This window comes from Chlamydotis macqueenii, chromosome 1 (genome assembly GCF_036417535.1).
Source record: "Chlamydotis macqueenii isolate bChlMac1 chromosome 1, bChlMac1.mat, whole genome shotgun sequence".
NCBI lineage: Eukaryota > Metazoa > Chordata > Aves > Otidiformes > Otididae > Chlamydotis > Chlamydotis macqueenii.
The window spans coordinates 204,868,663-204,894,995 of NC_141556.1; the positions used below are offsets into that span (position 1 = coordinate 204,868,663).

The window sequence follows — 26,333 nt, forward strand, 5'->3', positions numbered from 1 at the left end:
AAGGCTTTAATGTTAATATTTGCTTTTATACAAATATTTTTCTCTCCAATTTACAAGTTTGATTCAAAGATGCTACTACTGCCAGCAGTACATGCACAGAAATGTGATGTTTGGCTTATGTGTTGAAAACAAAGTATCTGCTTCATCGTCTTTTTTTCATATACAGGAGGGAGGAAAATACCACTCTGCAGCCTTGGTGAGCTACTGTGCCCATAGACAAGTACCTTCATCTACATCTTCTAAGAAACAAATCTTGATCTTGTACAAAGAATGTAAAACTCCCACTGAAGTAAAAAAATGCCTCATTTGTATGTCTGGGAGTAGAATTCAGCTCTCAGAGCTAAACCAGCTTGCACCCACCTGCTGCTTTAATTCTGAAATGCATTTTCAATTCATATCTTGTATAAATCATTAATTTAGAGCAATGTGCTTTATCAAGAAGACAGTATTCCAGTCACAAAGTGCCATTCAAATGGAAAGCCCTCAAAGTAAGCAAGAATGACCAGAACATCACAAGTATATTCCTGGATTTCTCCGTGACAAACTCTTGCATTGATTATTACACATTTACAAGGTATCAGTTTTCATTTGGTCATTGTTGTTTAAAGCAGGAGAAGGCTTGCTCTTCTGACCATCAGTTCCTCCTTTGGATGTATCCTGGAAGAAAAGCCTTGGCATCCACAGTGACATTAAAATTCGTTTGTATTCATTCCGAAAATTCTGGTTAAGAAGTCCATATATTATTGCATTAAGGCAGCTGTTGAAATAGGCCATGAAGTAACTTATAATGAATAACCATTCAGGAACTTTTGGTGCCATTTCCATAGGATCGATGGCTACAGCCAGTCCAATGACATTTAGAGGTGCCCAGCAAAAGGCAAAAATCACAAAAACCACAAACATGGTAAGAAAGTTTCTGAAGTCACTTGGCTTTAGTCTTGGCTTTGTTTCTGACTTGACTCGTCTTCTAACTTGAAGCACTAAAATCCAAATTCGAAGGTAGCAGAAGCTCACAATGGTGATAGGGACGATGAAGTGAATTACCACAACAGCTATCGTATAGTAGGAGCTTGCAGTCTGAACAAATGTGCATGAATAGACACGTGGATCATACTTTAAAGAGCCAACAAAAAAATTTGGCACAGTTGCAATTACTGTTAATACCCAGACTAAGGAGACGTACAGCATCGTGTTCCAACAGCTGTACACTTTGTCATAGGCAAAACTATGACATATGTAGCAATATCGGTTTATTGCGATTGCAGTGATGTTGAAAATGGAGCCTATTACACTTAGTCCCATCACAAAGCCACTCACTTTACAGTGCATTTCACCCAATGTCCATCCATTGTGGAAAATAGCTAAGAGCACCAGTGGGTATGGATACAAGGCCACCACTAGATCAGCCAAAGCTAGGCTCACCACAAACGCATTACCTGGGGAAAAAGAAAAATACATAGACATAAGTCCAAAAGCAAGCACAGTTGTGGACAAGAAGACATATTATTTTGGATATCTGTAATGCTAAATTATTGATGATGTCAGCAAGCGGCAGGTATATAGGACCAACGGGTCTGTATGGGAAATAATTTTACAATTCAGCTTAGAACACCACAGAAATATCTGCAGCAACATGATGTTTCAAATCTGTCGATGACTGAATTATACCCTCCTTTCTATTTTAATCTTTAATAAACATACCCATCAGTGACACATTACATAAGCATGTGTTGAGTTATTTCAGTGTAGCTAACTCCACAGCTGGACTGAATAAGGTGAAAAAGAAAAAAGAAGTCTGAATTGTGCCAGGTGGGCAAGCCATTATGCCATTCTAACCTGTAAGTGGAAAACTAGTAGGCTTGACAGGTATCAAGGGGAAGGATATACAAAGAATAGGTCTATAGGGATTAGAAGGACGCGTTGTTTTATGTATATTCTAACCCGCCACACAATACTCTGCAATATAAATATTTTCTGTATGAATAGCCTACCCGTACTGCAGTTATTTTCCCATTGGATGACTAAGGAAGAGTGAATTGTCTTCACCATCCTCTGTAGAAAGGCATATTTAATTATACAAACGAAAAATGCATGAATGCAAGAGAAAGTATTCAAAGCCATGGAAAAAGCCTTTTGATCCTTTTCTGCTGATGATATTTAAAGAAATTTTAGTGAAATGGTTGAGACTCACTGTCTCTCTTTAAACAGTGTCCTTTTCGTCAATTTGAAATTTCTCGGCATTGTATCTAACGATATTTTAATAAAATAGTGAGAGAGCAAACTACATTCCTCAAAAACAAAACGTGAAATCATTCTCTAGGAACTTCCCAGGAGACAGAAAATAGAGGTATTATTGTTAGATTTTTGGTATTTAGGTAGCATGAAACACATTTCTGGTTTGCATACTCACTTTTTTTTTGCTTAAAGTTCTTTGTGGCATGAACAGATGTGTAAAAGACCCAAGTAGCTTTTAAAATTGTGTGTGGAACATAATTATTTTTTTAAAGGAACAGTTAGATGTTCAGTTCTACAAATTCTGAGCTTTCTAGTCTTCACCTAGGAAAGTAGTTCTCCATTTAATTTTAAGTACAGAAATAATGTTGTGGATAAGGATGTCATTAGCTGGGAGCCATAAAACCAACAACCATGCAAGATTAAACTCCTCAAAAAAAGGGCAGAATTTCACCTATACACTGTTTGCTCCACCTGCTCTGCATCTGTAGCTTGCTCAACGTGAACTAAGGAATGGAGAGCTCTCCTTCTCCCATATACTTTAGGGGAAGACTATGCTCATCAGCCACTGAAATTAATAGAAAGTAGGATTATCCATCTGTAGCTACAGAAACATGGCTCATCTCAAGAACAGTTTACAACTTATTTTAGATGGTTCCTTATTACATGTTTAGCAGCCTGTCTCACACTCTTTTTATACTTTAAATGCCACAGACGTGTTTTTGTAGCTACAGTTCACTGACACGGTACTGGATGTAAGGCAATTCCATGTTATTTGCCTTAGAAGCAGGATGAAAACCCAATACTACTGTGTTGGTTTTTGTGCCCTCTCAAGCCACAGTCACTCCCTGTTTTAGGGTTGAGGAAGGTCTATTTGCGTATGTTGGACCTGCACAATAAGACATTTTCTGCTGGCTTTATATGCACTATATTGAACACAATTCAGTAATGTCATGCTATTCTGAAAAAGGTAAACATAATTTGCATATGTAAAACCACATAAAATAAGTTTTTTGTCTTACTCAGAATTGCTAAGGCATTAGAAAAATGTCTCCAGTTTGGGGCTCTGGACTGCAAGAAAAAGATAAACTCTAATCAGATCTAATCTAGAGCAAAGCAAATATCTGCTAGCTTTACCATCTGTGAGGAAAGATTAAACAAACTAGGGAGATGATTGAGGGGAACATGATAACTTCAAATAAGCGAAGCAGGAAGGATATCATCCTTTCCATGACTACTGAACACAAAGAAGCTTCAGTCACAACAAGGAAATTTCAAATTAGATATTGAGAAAAACATTTGAATGGCAAAAAGAAGAAAGTTCTGGAACATCTTGCTTTGAGTCTGCCATTGAAGGTTGTAAGAAAAAGTTAAATAAGCATTTGTCGGTACTGGCCTAGATACAGCTGATCCCTGTTTTGAGCATAGGAAGGATGAAATGACTTTGGAGGCCTCTTCTAGCCATTTGATAAATACAATAAAAAAACGACTAACAAAGGAGCAGGGGGATCTTTATCAGAATGTACTTACATCATGGCAACAATGAGGCAATTGTGAAGAATTTTTTTTGTGAGAGGAACGGCTGCAGACGCCAAGGTCAGCGAAGAAGAAGGGGGAAGAGTAATGCTGCTCCTGGCAGAGATTCCCCTGCAGCCCATGGTGATGACCATGGTGGAGCAGGTTGTCCCCCTGCAGCCCATGGAGGCCCACAGAGGAGCAGAGATTCACCTGCAGCCCGTGGAGGACCCCACACTGGGGCAGTGGATGCCCATGGAGGGCCTGCTGCGGCAGCTGGTTCCTGAGGGACTGCACCCCGTGGAAAAACGACCCACACCAGAGCCATTCATGAAGGACTGGCCAGTGAGAGGGACCCCACACTGGGGCAGGGGAGGAATGTAAGGAGTTCTTCAACCAAGGAGGAAGGAACAGCAGAAGGCAACATGTGATGAACTGACCATAACTCCCATTCCCTATTCCCCCCTGCGCTGCTCAGGGGGCAAAGGAGATAGAGAGAATTAATGAAGTTAAGCCACATCATCCTGATTTGGTTTTATTAATAATAAGAAATAAATAGTTTTCCCCAAGTCGAGTCTGTTTTGCTCGTAACAGTAACTTCAATGATCTCTCCCTGTTCTTATCTCAAACCTCGAGCCTTTTTGTTATATTATCTCTCCCCTGTTCCCTCGGAGAGTGGGGAGAGTGAGTGAGAGACTGTGTAGCTTGGTCCCAAGTGGGACTAAACTATGACACTGTTTTAGAATGCCTTTTGGAGAAAAATAGAGTTTAGTCTGGGATGTGTGCTAAGATTAATATAATGTCTAAGGCCTCCCAGCATCATTTTATACCTAAAATGTAATCGTTCAGTTCAAATCAAGTGGGCATTGAGCTCTTTCCATCGTATTTGGAAATGTACTGTAAATTACATTTGGTAAGAAAATTTGAAAATTCTGTGTGTAATTTAGGACTTCTTGAAAATTCCAGCTTCAATGAATAAGTACAGTTAGCATTGAACTTGTCAAAAACATAATAGACCAGTTTACAACACAGAAGAAAAATGGTGCAATATCTATAAAGGCCTCAAGCATTTTGGCACTTGTATGGCTGTTTACAGGGTCGAGTGTTCAGACTGTGCTCTGCAAAATAAGGTCCAAAGCTTTTTTAATTTCCATGTAGCTGACTGCAGAACGAAGTTTAATATCGTATTATTGCAATGAATAATCTAAAAAAGTAGAGAGAAACTTTTCTAGTTCTTAAAAAATATATAATGAACATTTTGAGAAATCAAAATTCTTAGATGTCTTTTAAGTGCTTGGAGAAAGTAAATGTTCCTTGATATACCTAAGACACAGCATTCGGAGTGGCTAAAATTACATTCATAAGATAACCAAAGAGGTAACTTTTTGCTATCTGTAACAAAATGGACACTAGAGAATGCTCATCTAGTGGGAATTATTATCATTATTTCCATAATTTACCTGATGCACTTTGTGCCTAGGTTTCAGTTTCACCAGACAGAAGATTATATGCATTCATAAGAAACACATTTGCTCACCGGAATGGAAAGACCCTTTGATTACAAGCAGTAGCTACTAAAAGCCAAATATCTAGCTGGAGACTCAAAAAGATAAACATCTGATAGTTGAGTGCATAAAAAAGAAAATAAGTTCTGATATTGACTTTGCGTGCAGCAGAACTAGATGGACATTTCATGAAGCATTCTTGCATATTGGTTTTGTTACCTCAATTAACAGGAAAAAGGGAACTTTCAAATCCTCTTGCAATCTTAATATGACTTGATATTATAGGAATTTAATCACAGAACAAACTTTTTGGTAAGGTCAGGATTTTTAAAGGCTAAGTATCTGCCTTCTGAAAAGACAATTGACTTCTAATATCTCTACCAAAACCAGAAGGAATTGCAATCACTAACTATTTTTAAAGGTTTTGCTTCTTTCTTTGGTTTCAAACTAGCTAAAATGATTAATTATATGTTATGGCATTTTATTTTTTATTGGATTGTGTTTTGGTTGTTACATATTGTTTTTAACAGGTTATACATTGCATATACCCTCTTAGCACTATTTCCCTCTGGCTACAGTCATGTTCATCCTTGTGTACTCTTCTGCATCCATTACTCTTGACTTCCCTGGTATACAAAGATCTAGCTTCGAGACAGGAAAACTGTTTCTTCACAGTCTATTGAGCAGACTGTTGCATTTTTCTCAGCCCCCTCCTCTCCTACGGTCGAACTTGGATCACTGTGTAGTAAGAAATGTAAGAAGCAGGGACAGACAAGGCAGAAAGTAAGTTAATATGACTAAAACATATTGGCAGATTTTTTTTTAAATAACAAGGATCAATGACTCAGGATAGTTATTTTATTCTTCCATTTTCATATCCTAAAGTTAAGGGAAAGCTCAGAGTTACTCTTGAAGATTTCTTACTTCACTATGTCTTCAGTTGGAATGTAATTGGTAAAGTTCCTTGTTTGAGCTTAAGGTTTAAAAATCCCTCTAAAAATCAGTTCTGTTTATAATTAAATAGCCATTTACACTGGCTGAGAATGATAAGAAATAGAGTTTTTCTATAATAGCACTCTGACAACTACCTGTAGCTATTCATTGTACTAAAAGGAAGAGGACAAAGATCTTGGCTTTAATGAAGTAAGAGTCCTATCTTTCTGTAAAATGAAGCCAATCATTCCCCTGCAGAGTTAAAAGTAATAGACATCCTGAAGAAGAAGTTAGATTAACAGACTGTCTGTCCGTATACACCAGGCATTTTTTTAGTGCTAGCTCACTCTTCAGCCCCTTTTTTTTATTCCTCTGCCAAACTCCTGTAGCCCCTGTGCTCAAAAGGAACTGACAAAAGAGAATTCTTGAAGGCTTACAAGAACTTTCTTGTTGTGGTTGATATATAAGGATAGAATCCAGGCTCAGTTTCTAAACAGCCTTATAGTCAAAGTCACAAGATATCACGTCAGGGATGCATGGTGTCATCCATTCTGTAAGTTACTTTTGTATAAACACTAAGCATACAAAATGCTTTTTTGCTCTAGTTTTTAAAATATTCACAAAATACACAAGGTGAGTCTAATCTTTTAGTTCTTTTCTGCAAGCCATTAAAGGGGAAAAAATGTTTACAGGCCCAATCATAATTCCAAATTTCTGCAAGTGATATGTCATTTGCATACAAAATCTTTCCTCAGCTGTGACATCACCTCTCTTTATTAAAGGTAACCTTGATCCTGATACTAGGCTTGGCATGGAAGTTGCTGGTGGCTTATAATTTTTGTTTCTGACTACCAGCAATTTGTGGAAAAAAAAGTTATTTTTATAGTTTTAATTTTAATGTTATTGCTTTATATGATACTATATTATATTATATTAATGTAAATTGTATGTCTTTTAGGCCTTTTTAATGACTGCTGAAGTTAATGGGAGAATTATCATAGACTTAAAGGAGACCTTAATCAGACATAAGAAAATAAAGACTTGTTATTAACAAGAATGAGAAATGCTGAAAGCATTTGGTCTATACAAGAGCAGCAACAGTGAAAAAAAATGAAGTACTTGAATTATATTTGGATGTAAAAGAACAAAAATCAAAGCCAAAACTCTTTTCATAGTTCCTACAACTTTTAAAAGAGGAGATCTTACCTTTAGACAAAGACAAATAGCAGTATGCTAATCCCAAGGCATGTTAGCCAAAATTCATTACAGCAAGTGCCTTATTTGATCTATTGTTTGAGTCTAGATCAACATGGAGATTGAAGAGGTATATATAATAGCGTAAAGAAAGCAAGCAGCCCTTCAGTCAAGAAGATAGTCCCTCCTTAATTTCCCCTTGTCTATAATTACTAATTAGTAATAGAAACCATACAATCTGAAGAAGTATTGCCTTGAATGTTCCCGTGCAACTTCACCTTTTGAGAAGCAGGCTTTAATATAATTTCCAGGTTCTGGACCCTATTGTATCCTCATTAAAGTGAGTTTCAGGGCCTGGACTAAATGAAACAGAAGCATACTCAACTAAGAGCAAATTGATATAAAATTGACTTCACGTGTCTATGTCTCTACTTCTGTTTATATAAGAATAGCCCTGAGACTGAATCTAAGGACCAATCTTCTCACCGAAACCATTTAAGCAGCAGATTATTCTATGTGCCAGCCTGAGTGCAAACGTGGGCAAGGTATGAGTGGTTTTCCAGCTCAGAGTTCAGGATTTTGGCAAAACAGATGATTACTATGATGGAACTGTGTAGCTGGTCCTGCTCCTGGAGCTTCTTCATTATATGTATGGCCATGTACACATGAATACTTACTACTTACTTAGTTGATTATCTTTCCCAAAATTTGAGTTAGTTTAGGCATATTTTATGGAAGAATTCTACAACAAGACAGAAGTTTATGCTTTCAGAGCCAGGACTTCTGCTAAATTTCCAGGTGGTGGCTTTTAAAAGGAAGCCCTGGACACCTTATTGCTAGTTCTTGATGCTGCCAGAGACACCTACATTTTCTGACTGATCATATTTTGCACTGGGCTTCAACTCGTGTAATTCTTGCAGCTCATTTCGGGCTTGATTGTGGGAGTTCTTATTAAGGTTTGCTCTTTAATATGGAAAGAAAACATGACCTGGAAGGACTGAAGAACTGGCATCAGGTAGGCAGGCAGAACTAAGGAGTGGGTGGGTTTTTGTTTCTCTTTCGAGAGTGGCTCAGTGAATATGGCTCAAATGGCATGCAGGGAGATGTTAGTTGCTCCTGGAGAAAGGCTGATGCTTCTTACACCCTCACTACTATTTTTTATCTCTAGTTCTGGCTTCTTTGATTAATACTTTTTTTTTTTTTTACAGTATTTAAGGTCTTGTAGTCTTTCATTTTTGTTTAAATAGGTAACCTTAAAATCTGTTTGAAATCACCTGTGTCAACTCTTTTTTCTTCTTTTAATCAGAAAAAAACAACAACAACCCAACCTGCTAGCCTAATTCAGATGAAACTCCATTCATGTCAGCAGGAATAAAAGCACCAGAAGTGGACATTGGCAGCAGGTGGAGCAGAGAATTAAGTCTTTAACACACTGACATTTGACACTACAAGCCAAGACCTAGGGTAATCTTTGATTTATAGAGACATGTTAATCGAGTATAATGTTCAACAGTGTGTTAGTAACAGAAGGTTTAACATAATGCTCCAAACAAGTGCCAGATGGGTTTTTCTTTTCTTTGAATATGACAGTTTAAAAGTGGTTATACGTTCCTTTGTATTTCTGTGTCATGATTTCAGATATTAGTGTGCTATACTGCAGACTTTGATGTAATAGAAAGGGAGAGGCAATATATTTTCACAAGAGTCACAGTATTTTAGAGACTCTAGAAAAAAAAATATAACACAGTGAATCAAGGCTGGTCCTTGATCTACCGGATGGTCAGGTTATTTCTTTTTAGGAAACTTATGTTCTATGAAGCTTTTAAAAATATTTGGTGAGTACAATTATCCTACGATTTGTATAAGGAAAATTCTCTACCATCACTGGGAGTAGAATCATACAATCACAGAATCATTTAGGTTCGAAAAGACTTTTAAGGTCATCAGGTCAAACCATTAACCTAACACTGCCAAATTCACCACTAAACCATGTCCCTAAGCACCATAGCTAAGTCTTCTAAATGCCTCCAGGGATGGTGACTCAGCCACTTCCCTGGGCAGCCTGTTCCAATGCTTGACAACCCTTTCGGTGAAGAAATTTTTCCTGATATCCAATCTAAACCTCCCCTGGCACAACTTGGGATCCTTTCTTCTTGTCCTTTTTCTTGTTACTTGGGAGAAGAGACCAACACACACCTCCTTACAACCTCTGTTCAGGTAGCTGTAGAGTGTGCTAAGGTCTCCCCTCAGCCTCCTTTTCTCCAGGCGAAACAACCCCAGTTCCCTCAGCTGCTCCTCATAAGACTTGTTCTCCAGACCCTTTACCAGCTTCATTGCCCTTCTTTGGACGAGCTCCAGTAACTCAATGTCTTTCATGCAGTGAGAGGCCCAAAACTGAACACGGTATTTGAGGTGCGGCGTCACCAGTGCTGAGTGACACAAGTGACACAAGGCACAATCACTTGCCTTGTCCTCTGGCCACACTGTTTCTGATACAAGCCAGAAGGCAGCTGGCCTTCTTGGCCACCTGGGCACACTGCAGGCTTATATTTGGCCAGCTGTTGACCAACATCCCCAGGTCCTTTTCCACCTGGCAGCTTTCTAGCCACTCTTCTTCAAGCCTGTAGCACTGCATGGGGTTGTTGTGATCCAAGTGCAGGATCTGGCACTCAGCCTTCTTGAACTTCATACCGTTCACCTCGGCCCATCAATCTAGCCTGTTCAGGTCCCCCTGTAGAGCCTTCCTACCCTGAAGCAAATCAACTCTCCAGCCCGACTTGGTGTTGTCTGCAAACTTACTGAGGGTGCACTCGATCCCCTTGTCCCGATGTTGATAAAGATATTAAACAGAACTGACCTCAATACTGAGCCCTGGGAACACCACTTGTGGTCAGCTGCCAATCAGATTTAACTCCATTCACTACAATGCTTTAAGCTTGGCCATCCAGCCAGTTTTTTACCCAGCGAAGCATACACCCATCCAAGTAATGAGAAGTGAGCTTCTCCAGGAGAATGCTGCGGGAAGTGGTGTCAAAGGCTTTACTAATATCTAGGGAGACAACATCCACAGCCTTTCCCTTATCCACTAAGTGGGTCACCTTATCATAGAAGGAGATCAGGTTTGTCAAGCAGGACCTGCTGACTGGGCCTGATCACCTGGTTGTCCTGTACATGCCACATGATGGCACTCAACATGATCTGCTCCATAACCTTTCCTGGCACTGAGGTCAGACTGACAGGCCTGTAGGTCCCCAGATCTTCCTTCCAGCCCTTCTTGTAGATGGGTGTCACATTTGCTAACCTCCAGTCAATTGGGACCTCCCCAGTTAGCCAGGGCTGCTGATAAAAGATGGGGAGTGACTTGGTGAGCACTTCCGCCAGCTCCCTCAGTACCCTTGGATGGATCCCATCCCGCCCCATAGATTTGTGTGTGTCTAAGTGGTGTAGCAGATCACTAACCATTTCCCCTTGGATTATAGGGGCTTCATTCTGCTCTCCATACCTGTCTTCCAGCTCAGGGGGCTGCGTACCTGGAGAACAACTGGTCTTACTACTAAACACTGAGGCAAAGAAGGCACCTCAGCCTTTTCCTCATCCTTTGTCACTGTGTTTCCCCCTGCATCCAATAAAGGACAGATTCTCCTTAGCCCTCCTTTCGTTGTTAATGTATTTACAGAAACACTTTTAATTGTCTTTCATGGCAGCAGCCAGATTAAGTTGTAATTGGGCGTTGGCCCTTGTAATTTTCTCCCTGCATAACCTCATGACATCCTTGTAGCCCTCCTGAGTGGCCTGACCCTTCTTCCAAAGCTCATAAACTCTCCTTTTTTTTTTTTCCTGAGTTCCAGCCAAAGCTCTCTGTTCAGCCAGGTCGGTCTTCTTCCCTGCTGGCTCGTCTTTCAGCACGTGGGGATGTCTTGCTCCTGCACCTTTAAGATTTTCTTCTTGAAGAATGTCCAACCTTCCTGGACTCCTTTGCCCTTCAGGACTGTACTATAGACAGAGCAGAAAAGTGGTATTTACTGTGGCAGTTATCATTTTGTTGTGTAGCTGCCCAAAGGCTTTGGGAGAACTTTCTGTTCAGAAGAAATCCAGGCTTAGACACCCTGAAAGTCTGACACTTGTGTTTTCACAGAGAAGTCAGGAATCCAGACTAAATATGGTTTAAACCTTAGTCATCCACTTTCTGGATTAATGTTCTACATTGTTAGGTAGAAGATGAGAAGAGGAACTTTGCGTTTTGAGATTAAACAATACAAACACCCTACTCTGGGATAGTTTAGTGGAGAATGCTCTGTACACTCCTTTTTCAAGCTATGCTGCAATGCAAAAAACGCAGGATTCACAGGAATAGAAGCTCTGCATGAAAAAAAGGAGCTTGAGGTTGTGGCTTAGTGACTTGCAGACTGCTGGACTGGGACAGACTTGTGTTCTTGGCCCTACAATTGCAACTATGAGTTGGTGCTGGAAGCTACCGTTGCAGGAGCTGACTCTTAGTCTTATAAGCCATAGCTCTCAGGTGTCAACATAGTCTTGCTGAAAAGAAGCAACCAAGTTGCACTGTTGATTAATATGTTTTCGAGATCATGATTTGGGCAGGCTTGGCAGCTAAGTATGTGTATAATGCAGTGAGCAAAGCCTCTGGTTCTTCTGTGTGCTCAGGCTTCTTCTCCCTGTGGTTAAATTTGGGAGCGCGGGTACCTGCTGTGAGTTTGTGGCCATGAGTTTCATAACAAACTGCAGATGCAAAATAATATTTGTAGTGCTGTGCTGTTAAAAACTTAGTAAAGGCTTGAGATTTGTAACCCCTGGGTGTATAATTTTTCTCACCTGTGGCTTCCTCTGGTGCCAGTAGGGACCGTGGTGACTCTCCATTGCCACCTAGTGCACCAGCCACAGCAGAGACAATACATCGCACCGTCTAGCGGGGTGGAAGGCAAAAGCAAGTGCAAAAGTCTGATCGCTAATCAGATGTTTATGGGGTGATAAATACTTTTCTGGGCTTCTGATACCTTCTGAGGTTGCAAGAGCTTTCCTGGTACTGTATGTTTTCAGAGAGAAAAGGGAAAGCAGAAGAGGGAAGACAGTCTCTTCTAGTAGGCCACAAGTACACTTCCACAGTAGAAGAGTCTTTCTTTGAAAAAGGACTTGAGCCTATGTCTCCCATAGTCCCAAGAGAGTGCCCTACTCACCAGCCCTGCTGCTCTTCTGGGGTTAGCCTGCTTGTCTCTTTCTAGGTTATGTTCAAGAATTTCACCTTAGAACCAGAACACACAGGTTATCACTCATGTTGTAGTGCTCTTCATCGGTATGTTTCGAAGCAAAAAAAAAAGAAAAAAAATCATTCTCATGATTTAACAGGTGAGAAACTGAGATAGGTACAAGGATTCTCCCAAGACACAATTAGGAAGAACACTCTAGGTTCATGAGCCTTGCTCTTCTCTGTTAGATAATACCACCTCTATTAGGCACACTGTGGAAAAAATGACAGTGCCTGTCCAGCTCACTGCTCCAGAATGACACCATAGTGGCATACTGGTACCAAGGGATGGAGCCAATGGAAGAGCTAGAGCTATTAAGCGAAGCTAGTCAAATTCAAAGCAAACAAAAAGGGAGTGGTTGCTGTGATAGGTACCAAACCTGTGGAACTCCTTAACAGATATTGCAGATGCAAAAATTTTACCTGTATTTGAGAGAAGGCTGAAAAAGTACTTGAAAGAGACATCACCTGGAGGTTACTAAACAGACGTAATGTAACAGGTTCAGGAAATCCTCTGAGCTGGAATCACAAGTTGAATACAGGATGAGTATGAGTATGATACAGGAGAAGTATCATATAGGATTGCTCTCTTCTCTCTTTTTTATCCCTAAGTGCCTGCTTACATCTATAGTTAAATACAGAGTATGAGGCTAGCCGTGCCCTTGGTCTGTACCAATAGAACTAGTTCTATGATGCATTGTGCAGCAGGCTCGGGGGTGAAGATTTCTTACACCAATGAAGTCAGGATCTTGCCTTCAGGGTAGTCTAGGATGGTGAAAGGCCCCTGTTGCTAAGAGAATGCCTCTCTCTAGGGTGCTATTGCTTTTCATTCAGGGAATGAAGGCAAGGCATTTTCTCTGATTGCTTACCACTGTGGGCACCAGTGACAGCCCAGTTCCAGAATCTCCAGTTGCTGAGCACAACCACTGAATAACAACAAAACCAGATTGTTTTTTCACTAATAAATGAAACAAGTTGTGTTTCCTGTATCTGTCAGTCCATATCAGCTTAATTTTCTTCACTTGACGTAATCACAGCTGTTGATGGCTTCAAACAAGGAAGAACAGGAAACCTACATGAACAACTGCAAGTTTGAAAACTCATTTGCTGCTGACAAAGGGGCTAATATGAAAAGCTGTGAAACACAACAGGTGCAATCTAGCCAGATCCTATAAATAGACAGGCAACCTATTATTGTTAATAACATTTTTTTTTCAATCTTCCAACACTATATTGCATTTCATAGGAAAAAAAAGTTAAATATGTAGCATTTTGTAGGACGATATTTTGTTAAAAAAAAAAAAAAGAAAATCTAAAACTTGCTTCAGACCAGGTATAAAAGACTAGAGTGTGGAAGCAAACAAAGTAAGGACACTTCACAGCTAAAAACTCTGGACAAAACTTTATTGTGTCCTGACAGATATTAATTTCTATTGTGTGAAAGACTAGCTCGTCTTCTATTACCTTTACTATTACCTTCTATTACCTTCATCTTTGCTACTGTCTTTAACCTGAATTTGTATCAAAGGAAATTATGTTAGGGTATTTTTTTTCTCTCTTTCAGCAACAAAACAGTGTTCAGGCCCTTAGAACAACTTATCTTCCACCTTCTTTTAGAAAGGCAGACAGGAAATTGAAGAATGAATATAATTTTGTGCAAACAAAACTCATGTTTTGTTGCGTTAAGCTGGTTGGTCTGTGGGGTTTTTTTAATATTCACTAGCAGATTAGTTGAATTAAAAAAAAAAAACCAACAAACAAACCCCAGAACATAAAACAATTCTATTTTGAAATATAAGGCTCAAGATATTACAGAAGATATTAAAAATATCCGGTATATATATCAAGTGAATAAAATTGGGACTATTGCAGACCGTGGGACATACTCAACACCAGTTAGCCAAGAGATTTGGTTAGCTGTGATAAGGTGCACCTTGTAGCTTTGCCCTCTAGATCCACTTAAACAGAACAGAGCGTTTCGATCAGTACAAATGTTGGCTTCTCCTCTTGTGGAAATGAAGACATGCAAATGGTAACATGTACAGTGATTTAGTCAGATTCTCTGTGGGGCGCCAGACGAAGGACTCACAGCATGTGGCAGCTACACAACCTGAAACAAATACATGCAAAGAATGTACATGCAAACTAGTTACAGCTGCAAAAAAGAAGTAAAATCTAAGCCCATTATTGCTGCTATGTACTTTTAGGGGTTCCTGTGTTCAACTCCCAGACACGGTGGGGGATCCTAAGACAGCCCTGGAATTCTGCAAAGTGGGATCTGATACACTGCACTAAACACAGTATATGGGGACATCTAATACGGGGAATCCTTAGGTTAGTGAGTTGACAATGCTTCTAAGATTCTCTGGAGTCCCTTCATTGTGATCTTCTTTTCCCTTCTCTTGTTTCCTTTGTCATCAAAGAAGAAAATAGATGATAATTGCTTAAAATGGCCATTATAACCTTTCAGTGAGGAAAAGTCTTACCCTTTTTGTTCTGAGCTTTTGGAAGACCTCATCACTGTACATGCATAGGGAGGTGAATGTCTTCAGAAGCTGTTGTCAGTCTGTGCCATCTGCTTCTTTTGGAAACAAGGTCTTAAAGCAAAGCACACTGACATGATTCATATTATGATGATACTCATTGTAAGTATAATGCGCTTACCAGTAGATAATTTCTTGTAGGCAAATTACTATGGTTAAACCATCTCTTCACAAGGCCTGCTTAAACATCTGATTAACATTTTACACATTTTGCTTCTAATGACTGCAAAAGAAAACATTAAAAAAGAAAGGAAAATCTTGCTTAACGTGAAAACTGATTCAGAAAACAATCTGTTGTCCATGGGCTCTAACCTCACCTGGGAGTCTAATAACAAGTATTTTTGCAGTCAGTTTAGAGGTCTCACAGGAAGGCTTTTTGTCCTTGAGTAGAACTGCTCTGTATTTCCACAGCACAACAGTCACTTTCTGCCACTATATTTTGTGCCAGCAAAATATCTGCAACATGCCAGTGTACCATCTGACTTTTGGCAGAGGACTTTGAGTTTTAAATTTTCTTTCTATCATGATCTCTAACACAATAAGACACAGACATATAAAGATACCAGTCCCCTATTAATAAAATAATAGTTGCATTATGTAATTATTAGTCCTTTCCATTTAACAGAAAGTTCCTCAAATACAGCATTTTCTGTCAGGTGACTGTGCTGATGGAATTAAGAGTGCAAGATAGTATGCTCCTTTGTTTTCTTTTTTGGAAAAATACTTTTATGTTTCAGTTAAGGGTTGGACCTACTGATGCAGAAGATTCATGAGAGTTTACCTCCCAGCTGCTTTCAGTATCACTGTATAGTGCAAATACAGAGTTCTGCCAACACAAATTATTCTCTTCGTATTATTTATTAAAAGGCTATCACTTGCTTAACAGATTACATGCAACCAAAGGCACTACTACTGCAAACTTATTTCCAGCTTCGCTTTCTTTTCCTGTTTGGTCTTTTCCAAACTAGAGCAATAAAGGAACGAAAAACTAGTGGCAGCAAGCAATAAAAGACCACACAAAAGGCACAGGAAATTTACCACTTTTAAACACGTGCACTGAAAAAGAAAAGCATGCTTTTCAGAAATCAGGGATCTCAGAAATCAGGATGAGTCCAAGCCTACCTATGTTCAGTAAGCCAGTGCTGTTAACAGAGTTCTGCCAACTATGTCAAATGGAAATGTTTCCACCACCGCTTAGGTTAAAATACAAGGATTTTTTACAGCAAATTACAGTGTCATGCTGGAGCCTTACAGAACAACCATATCACAGGCTCTTTTGGAAGTTTGGAAGAGACCTCTGGAGGTCATCTAGTCCAACCCCTCTTGTTCAAGCAAGGTCAGTTAGAACAGGTTGCCCAGGACTGTATCCAGTTGTGTTTTCAGTATCTTCAGAGATGAGGACTCCACAGCCTCTCTGGGTATCCTGTTCCAATGTTTAACTGCTTACACAGTGAAAAAAGTTTTCTTGTGCTCAGATGGAATTTCACATGGCTTTAATTTGTACCCAGTATCTCTCGTCTTCCCAGTAGGCACTACTGCGAAGAGTCTGGCTGCTTCTTCTTCACTCCTTCCCACCAGATATTTATACACATTGATGAGATCCCTCTGAGCTTTCTCTTCTCCAGGCTGAACTGTCACAGCTCTCTCAGTCTCTCCTCAAACAAGAGATGCTCCAAGCCCCTTAGTGGCCCTGTAGGGGACTTCTCTCCAGTAAGTGCATATCTTTCATGCACTAGGGAGCCCAGAACTGGACACAGCACTCCAAGTGTGGCCTTATCAGTGCTGAGGGGAAGGATCACCTTCCTCTGCCTGCTGGCAACATTCTGATGCAGCCCAGGAGGCTGCAAGAGTGCATTGCTAGCTTGTGATCAGCTTGTTGTCCACCAGGACTACCAGGTCTTTTTCTGCCAAGCTGCTTTCTAGCTGGGTGTCCCTCAGCATACATTGGTGCCTGGGCTTTTTCCTCCCCGGGTACAGGACTTTGCACTTCCCTTTGTTGAACTTCATGAGGTTCCTGTGAGACCATTTCTCCAGCCTCTAAATGGCAGCATGACCTTATGGCATATTAGCCGCTCCTCTCAGTTTTATATCATCTGTGAACTGGGAGGGAGATACACTCTGCTGCATCATCCAGGTCATTAATGAAGAAGTTATACAGTATTGGTCCCAGTGTTGACCTCTGAGGCACACTGCTTGCCCTCCTACTGCACTTTGAGCCACTGATGACAATCCCCCAGGCCCAGTCATTCAATCAGTTCTCAGTCTACCTCACTGTCCACTTATCTAACCCCTGCTTTGTCAGCTAGTCTATGAGGATGTTCTGGAAGACAGTGTGAAAACCTTACTAAAGTCAAGGTAAACATCATCCAGTGCTCTCGCCTCATCCACCAAGCTAATAATGTCATTGTAGAATGCTATCACTTTGGGAAAGCATGATTTTCCACTTGAAAATCCATGCTGATTACTACCAATCACATTCTTGTCTTTCATATTTTTGGAAATGGATTCCAGGATTAGTTACTCCATCAACTACTCATTACCTTAGTAATGAATAAGAAGTTGTACCTTCTTATAGCATCCTGCAATTTTATTGACTGCTTGTCTTCCAACCATTAATTAAGTCAAACTTTGCTTAGCTTATGAGATAATTAATCTCAAAAGCAATAGCTGAGAATGAGACACTAATTGGAAACATGTCACATATTCTCATAGACTGAGGCTACCCACAGGCTTGTAATCCTGTCTTGAAAATAAATTATACATGGAATTTCTGGAAGTGTTGTGGAAGGCATTTCAACTCTTCAAATAAGTTCTTTTGGCCTCAGTGGTACTGGCAGTGCTTGGGGGTAAAAAAAGGAATGCACAGCTGTATCTTTTATGATTTCCAAAGTACTTATCTCTTAGTCCTTTACAGGTGATTTTTATTTACATTTCATGAATGAAGCACTGGGGATGAAAGACCATAATCTTTTAACCAGAAGAGAATGCATGATCAGCTTTGGTGAAGCTTTGACTAGTGTAATTAGCTGGTTTAGTATAGTTACCAGTGAAGTTACCAGTTTTATCTGGTGTAGTTAAGTGGTTCCTGTAGGAAAGCCTCAGGAAAGGTCATCTCTTTGCTTCAGAATGTACACAAGTATTCTTTGTGTAAAGCGATTCACCTGCTTTTTGTGAATTCTAACTGTAGATAATGGAATTAAGCAATTTTGCACATAGGTGTAAAGTAGGGGCTGTTTCTGAACAGTTTCATGGCTAAAAGTTCCTTGGCTTGTGAACACTTTGGGAAACCTGTTATTTTCATTTTATGCTTATGCAGAAGCAATGGTGTGCTGATTCTTTATGCATATCTCTGTATTCAGATGGCTATCACCTATGAATGCAGTCCTTAAGCCTGAACTCAGAAGTGTTAACAGCCTCAATGAATCAGGCTGAAAATGCCCTCAGCAACGAGTGGCTTCACTTCAGAGCAGTGCAGTAGCAGTTACTGTGTAGTTTACTACATCAGAAGAAGTCTGCTGAGCTGCTTTTGAGAAAACAAAGGAATTAACTTTTACCTGAGAGGTTAAAAAGGATGGCCCTAAAGGACAACATGGAAAAAAAGTACAAATTTGCATGCTGTCTTGAATTTACAGACCAGAAGATTTGTCTGACTGAAGATGGAAATTCCAGTTAAGGTATTGTGTGAAACTTTTCCTCTATAACAATCCAAAAATGACACCTTGTGCATTCCAGTGAGTAATGCCTGATTTCAGATGAGTTGGCTGGAATGCTCAGTCTCTTGAATATAGATTCCCAAGAGCCTTAAGAACCATAAGTTGTAGTTCACAGGAAGGAGGGATGAATCATAGAATCATAGAATCATAGAATCACATGGTTGGATGGGACCTATAAGATCATCTAGTCCAACCGTCTTCCCATAGCTCCCAGTTGGCAGGTAGTGACTATGCCACCTGCAAGTCTTTACTTGTCTTGAAGCAAAGCAGCATGTTTTAATATATCATCCTTTTACTTGTCAGTAGAAAAGCAGAATAGATTTGTCTAGTTGTAAGAACATCTTTAGAAAGTCCTAAAGACTACAACACTGATGAAGTTCACCATGGGCAGGATCTGCACAGCATGAGTAGCTCGAATAGACCCTTTAAAAAAAACCAAAAACAAACAACTATGCAGATAATATTCAGTAAGTAAATTACTTTTACTTGAATGAAAAGTAGGGAATAAAAATACCTAGACTGATTAAATTACAAATATTCATAGGTGATAGCCATCTGACATAAGGTCCATTCCCCTATTTGAACTCAAATGAAACGCTGTGCATATCGAAGTAATTGGAAAAATTGCACTGACTTTGAAATGAGAGGACACTTAGAATTTCAGGCAGGATTCGAGCAAATCTTAGAGACAGGAGGATGCGCTTTATAGGTTCCTGTCTTTTTTGTAGCAATATATTTTACAATTTTATGCTAGCTCTGAACTTGTAATTAGTTAACATAATTGTATTTACAAGACTAGTGTATTGAGCAGATATTTTTCCTGTCAGTCAGAGTGCTAGCTCCAGTGGCTCTATGTGATCTTTTCCGACAACTATTGTTACTCTCCTTGTGCGAATATGGCAATCTAAACCAACAGATGTTGTTCTATAACAGAAAGATGACAATGTTTATAGACATGTCATGTAATATTATTATAATCTTCACATAGGTATTTAAACATTTAAAATGAGCACAATCAATAAAAGAAACTGAAAACAAACTAGTAAATTTGTGAGAAGGGTTATTTTTTTCTTCAGACATAATTTAAGGAGCATTTATTACATAGTGTAATCAAATACCTCTATAATTAATAAATAATTTAAAAAGAAACCCAGCAATCAAGATCCTAGTAATTTGATGAATATGTTTAGGCTGTTGTTATGTCAAGATATGACTGTCCCTTACGCAGATGAAATGTCAGGAAAAAGCTGACTCTGTGATATAGCTGAGTCCTTATCAGTATTGACACCAAGAGTAAATTGGAAGATTCAAAGCAGCTACTGTTGTTAAGGAGGACAATGGAGTTGCACCCACAGTATGTTAGCTTTTGCTGTCAGGATCATGGAATCATAGAATGGTTTGGATTGGAAGGGACCTTTAAAGGTCATCTACTCCAACCCCCCCTGCAAGGAGCAGGAACATCTTCCACTAGATCAGGTTGCTCAGAGCTAACATCATCCCTTGGTTTTTCTTTTACTCAGAATATGAGTAGAGTGGACTTGTGCCAAATGAAATACACAACATAAATATACCCTTAGATTCTTCCATTACAGGTTCAAGAAAAGTCTTATACTTCTCCAGTTCAACTAAATGCTTATAATTTTATTGCCCCTAAAGATAATCATACCAATAGCTCCATTTACCAAGTGGAATAGAATTTAGCATTATATTCTAAAACAAAAGTGTCTTGGAGCTGATCTTGGTGATACACTTCCTATTTGCTTGTTGATAAACTGATCGCTTCCTCTACAGGATAAAAGAAAATTATAATTTAAAGCTATCGTCCAATATGGTATTGCTAGGTGTTTCAAAGGAGGATACAAAGTACCCTATAGCTGTAGAATAACCTGCCTCAGATTACAATTTTACCCTAATCCTTAGTTGCTAGAATTTGGTTTACACCTGCCATTAGCACATGCCATACCTCTTTGGTAGGATTAGCTATTATGATATTGAAGACTCAAAATATTCACAGAAGAGTCAGTAGTTCTTTAAATTTACCAAATTCCTGACTTCCACAGTTTAATTACCCTTCCATTTTAGTGTTCTTCTTCTCCAGATTATACTGAACATGTCCTTATGTCCTTAACTGTTTTTCTTCCCTGTCATACAGACGGATAAAGAAGTTATTTTTCTCCTTTATGATGTTTCTGTACTCCTAAATGCTTCTTTCAATCCCTTTAGGCTGATAATTTCCTTAAAAAATTTCTACTTCCAAAATATTTTAAAATTATATATTCTTTAGATGTCTTCTCATCTACAACATTCTTAGGTCTCTGATTTTCACTTTTTCCAAATTACTTGCAAGGTTTACTTCCTTTCATTGAAGGATACTTCATTTGTTAAACTAATTTTCCTAATTTACAAATGAACAATACTGGCTTTTCATTTTGCCGGTCTACTTTTGGAATTATTAACATGTTAACAAAGTTTAAAGATATTATTTTATAAGTAACTTTGAAGATTTATTTTCTCAGCTGGTTATCGTTTGAACCAAGTCTCATAGAAAAGAGGATGGAAGTGGTGATGAACTTATTCTCGTTCCTCTCCAAGAAGAGAATAGAAGTGCTTCAAGGAGCACCTCCTCCAAGCTCAGCAGAGGTGCATCCCAATGAAGAACAAGTCCGGCAAAAAGGCTAGGAGGCCTGCGTGGATGAGCAAGGAGCTCCTGGACCAACCGAAAGTGAAGAGGAAAGCCTATAGAGGGTGGAAGCGGAGACAGGTAGCCTGGGAGGACTACAAAGAGGCTGCGCGAGTGGCCAGGGATCGGGTGAGGAAGGCTAAAGCCCTGAAGGAATTGAATCTGGCCAAGGATATAAGAAGCAACAAGAAAAGCTTCTGTAGGTATGTAGGGGACAAAAGAAAGTCCAAGGAGAATTTAGGCCCCCTTCGGAAGGAAACCGGTGTCCTGGTTACCCGGGACGTGGAGAAGGCTGAGGTACTCAATGACTTTTTGCCTCAGTCTTCACCAATAAGAGCTCTTGTCGCACCACCCAAGCTGTGGAAGGCACAAGCAGGGACTGCGAGGATGAAGAACTGCCCACTGTACTCGAAGAGCAGGTTCAGGATCATCTGAGGAACCTGAAGGTGCACAAGTCCTTGGGACCTGATAAGATCCATCCACGGGTCCTGAGGGAACTGGCAGATGAAGTTGCCAAGACACTGGCCATTATATTTGAGAAATCGTGGCAGTCTGGTGAGGTCCCCGATGACTGGAAGAGAGGGAACATAACCCCTATTTTTAAAAAGGGGAACAAGGAGGACCTGGGCAACTACAGGCCAGTCAGCCTCACCTCTGTGCCTGGCAAGGTCATGGAGCAGATTCTCCTGGAAACCATGCTAAGGCATGGAGAGCAAGGAGGTGGTTGGTGACAGCCAACATGGCTTCACCAAGGGCAGATCGTGCCTGACCAATTTGGTGGCCTTCTATGACGGAGTGACAGCATCGGTGGACAAGGGATGAGCAACAGATATCATCTACCTGGACTTGTGCAAAGCTTTTGACACTGTCCCGTATGACATCCTTCTCTCTAAACGAGAGAGGCATGGGTTTGATGGACGGACCACTCGGTGGATAAGGAGTTGGCTGGATGGCCAAACTCAGAGAGTGGTGGTCAACGGCTCAATGTCCATGTGGAGACCGGTCACGAGTGGCATCCCTCAGGGGCCCATGTTGGGCCTGGCCCTGTTCAACATCTTTGTCGGCGACATGGACAGTGGGATAGAGTGCACCCTCAGCAAGTTCGCCGATGACACCAAGCTGTGTGGTGCCGTCGACACGCTGGAAGGGAGGGATGCCATCCAGAGGGACCTGGACAGGCCCTTGAGAGGTGGGCCCGTGCCAACCTCATGAAGTTCAACCAGGCCAAGTGCAAGGTCCCGCACCTGGGTCAGGGCAATCCCAAGCACAAATACAGGCTGGGCGGGGAATGGATTGAGAGCAGCCCTGAGGAGAAGGACTTGGGAGTGATGGTGGACAAGAAACTCAACACAAGCTGGCAATGTGCTCTTGCAGCCCAAAAGGCCAACTGCATCCTGGGCTTCATCAACAGGACTGTGGCCAGCAGGTCGAGGGAGGTGATTCTTTCCCTCTACTCTGCCCTGGTGAGACCCCACCTGGAGTACTGTGTCCAGTTCTGGAACCCCCAACAGAAGAAGGACATGGACCAGTTGGAGAAGGTCCAGAGGAGGGCCATGAAGATGATAAGAGGGCTGGAGCACCTTTCCTATGAGGACAGGCTGAGAGAGTTGGAGCTGTTCAGCCTGGAGAAGAGGAGGCTCCAGGGAGACCTGATAGCGGTCTTCCAGTACCTCAAGGGGGCCTACAAGAAAGATGGGGAGAGGCTGTTCAGTAGGGCCTGTTGTGATAGGATGAGGGGTAATGGTTTTAAAATAGAGGGAGATAGATTTAGATTGGATATTAGGAAAACATTTTTTACAATGTGAGTTGTAGAACACTGGAACAGGTTGCCCAGAGAGGTGATGGAAGCCCCATCCCTGGAAACGTTCAGGGCAAGGCTGGATGAGGCTCTGAGCAACCTGATCTAGTCGGGGATGTCCCTGCTCCTTGCAGGGGGGTTGGGCTAGATGACCTTTGAAGGTCCCTTCCAACCCTAACCATTCTATGATTCTATGAATATGAGATGAGTCATGGGCACATGACTGAATAATTCTAGAAGTGATGTAAAAAGACTTGGATTATTGAACATTTGAAGGTGTTCTCTGGGAAGAGATGAGGTTTCATATGTTCACGAACAGACTTCACCTAAGCATATGGGATACCAGCTTGCAATCCAAGCTGGCAGAATGAATGAAAAGGACTTGAAATTGACAGATGGGAAGAGAGCCTGAGAAGGAATGATATAGTTTCTTCATTTAACATCCAGGGCAGGGTGAATTTTGGCTTCAAGAAGGTGGTGGCAACAAATATAGAAAATAGGAGCTCAAAGACTGAGTTTGACTGGAGTGGCAATTAAAAAAGCAGTAGAGTCAGTAAAAGAATGCCAGGAACATATGCAACAAAAGAGGGTATCCAAAACCAGTGAGAAATTCAAATCAAACTTTATGGAAATAATTCTGTTAGAATGGAATTGCACTAATAATCAGGGAAAAGAACTGTTAACGGAAAGGTGCATAGTCTTCATAAAAGGAAAAAAAAAAAAGAAAGGATGATATCCTGGTAAAAGCCAAAATTACCTTGGGGAAGAGTTGTAAAGACAATGTGCAGGGAAGTACACAGAAACCCGCAGTAGGGTGAGATCGCCTGTGTTTTAGTAGGGAAATACTAATGTAAACAATGTAATGATGGGACACTGCAGCTCCTCATACGTAAAGGAGATAAGAAGCATATTAATGGCTGTTGAGTTCTGGACAAACACCCAGTAGATTTCTTCAATAAAGAGTCTATTTGTCAACATACCCTGGGCTTTGTTTTGATAAAGAACAAAGACATCTCCAAAAAGCCTGACATAGAAAATAAGGTTGTATTGAAAGGAGATGAGATTATTTTGTTTAAATTAAATGGAATAATCAATAAAGCAGACATAACTAAGAAGTAGGTTTGCACATTTTTATAAACAAAAAAAGCTAATTAGGAAAGTGAAGTCAACTGTATTGAGGAGCTCAGGGACTTGAATGTGAAGGAAGCTTGGCATTTCTTCATATTAAAGACACAAGAATGTTCTCTAAAACTTGCATCCAAAAGAGGAAAAAAATATAAGAGAAAGTTCCAGATCTAGCTGGAAGAAAAGTTGTCACAGCAAAGACAGCAAAGGCAAGAAATAAGGCTAGAAGTAACAGTAAAATATGTTTCCACCAAGGAAAACTGCTAGAGACAGCAATGAGAATTGACAAAAAAATCTAAACTTAATTGGCTTTTCTAAGACTTCTAAAATGAATAAAATGCCCTTTCACCACATTAATAAAAGGAAAAAGGAGTTACGGCGGAAGGGGGAATATGAAAATCAACTTAAAATGGCTGCTGGTCTGAAGAAAGATTTTGCTACAGTTTTTAATAAGGAAAATAACAGTGGGCTTGGGGACAAGGCAGGCTGGCAGGTGAGGAATTAACATATCTACAATAAAGCAAAAATGTCAGAGAGATTGAATATACTTGATGGTAGAAATTTTTTAACATCTGTTATCTCAAAGATAATGTCATGGGTTCTGAAAGGACAGGGAGCGACGTGTGGGACCTGTAAAAAGGGGCTGAACACGTTCTCTGGTCCTCACTTGCAGTACGGGAAGTGCTGATTTCTCTCAGGCTGTGGCACTGAGCTTGGATTCCACATGTATCCCGAAGAGAAGTTTTACTGTGACTCACCTGCAGCTGTGGTGCTCTCACACTTTACTACCCATTTCCTCCTCCCTTGCTATGGTGGTAGCACAACTGCTGTTTCTTTTCGCCAGCAATAAGTCAGAAAAACAATTAGGGAGTAATGAGAAAACTAATTCAGTGTTTCCACCTCTGTAAGATTCATTTGTCTACCACGGAGTATGTGCTAACATGGCACTTGTATTTAACGTGGTGAATTGGCTGCAAAGGAAGAATGAATAAAAAAATCTTTGGGCTTCTTAATCTCATCTCAATTGTAGGCAAGGCTGCAGCAACAAATTTGGAAGGAAAGGAAAATTAAAGATGCAGGTAAAGACAAATGGAATAACATTCAATGTAAGCTTATACAAAGCAGCTGTACCAACTGATCTATCATCTTTATTTAATAACAACTAGCCTTGAACTTTCTGTACCTGGGAGGTTGCTCTAAACTGATCTAGCCTTGAAAGCACACATGCTAGGGTACCACACACGGGCTTGCTACCACTGCCTGGATGGCGATGAAAGAAACTTGTTGGACCAGAGGGATATGACCTACATTGAACTAGTTTTGTCTGATTCAGAAGTATTATGTCACAAAACACAAAGAGAACTAATGAAATTTTGTGATAATACAAAGTTGAGAGCCCATATTGATACAGGCAAATGTCAAGATATTTTTTTTCCTTGAGGACTAAAAGAGCAGAAAGCGGATAGACTATAATAGCATAAGGTACAAGGACATGAGGAATAGTAATTGTGTGGACTAAAAAGACAAAAGAAAAAGAAGAGCTGCATTAGCAAGTGATTGCACCAAGAAAAGTAATCTATATGATGCTATCGCATAAAAGGAAAATGTGGCTCCAAGGCATAGCAGGTCCATTTTGTCCATCCAGGGAAGGACAGAACAGAATAGAATGTTAATATTATTTTCTTGAAGGTATTGCTTGTACTTCACTTACATTACTGTGAACAGTTCGGTTTTCTCTTTTTCATAGACTGATTAATTCAGCTGGGATAGGTGAACTGAAAGGCCTTAAACAGGAAGAGAAATGAAGAGCCTGGTTACTTAGAGGAAACTAAAAG

General features: G+C 40.2%; 1 protein-coding gene across 1 annotated transcript in view; it reads right to left on the reverse strand.

Moving 5' to 3' along the window:
- Nucleotides 1-567: 567 nt before the first annotated feature.
- The window catches only part of MTNR1B (melatonin receptor 1B), a 31,218-nt gene continuing 5,452 nt past the window's right edge, over nucleotides 568-26,333 (reverse strand). The window contains exon 2 of the mRNA XM_086742740.1: nucleotides 568-1,436. Coding sequence (XP_086598866.1) covers nucleotides 568-1,436 — 869 coding nt within the window. The remainder of the gene's footprint in view (nucleotides 1,437-26,333) is intronic.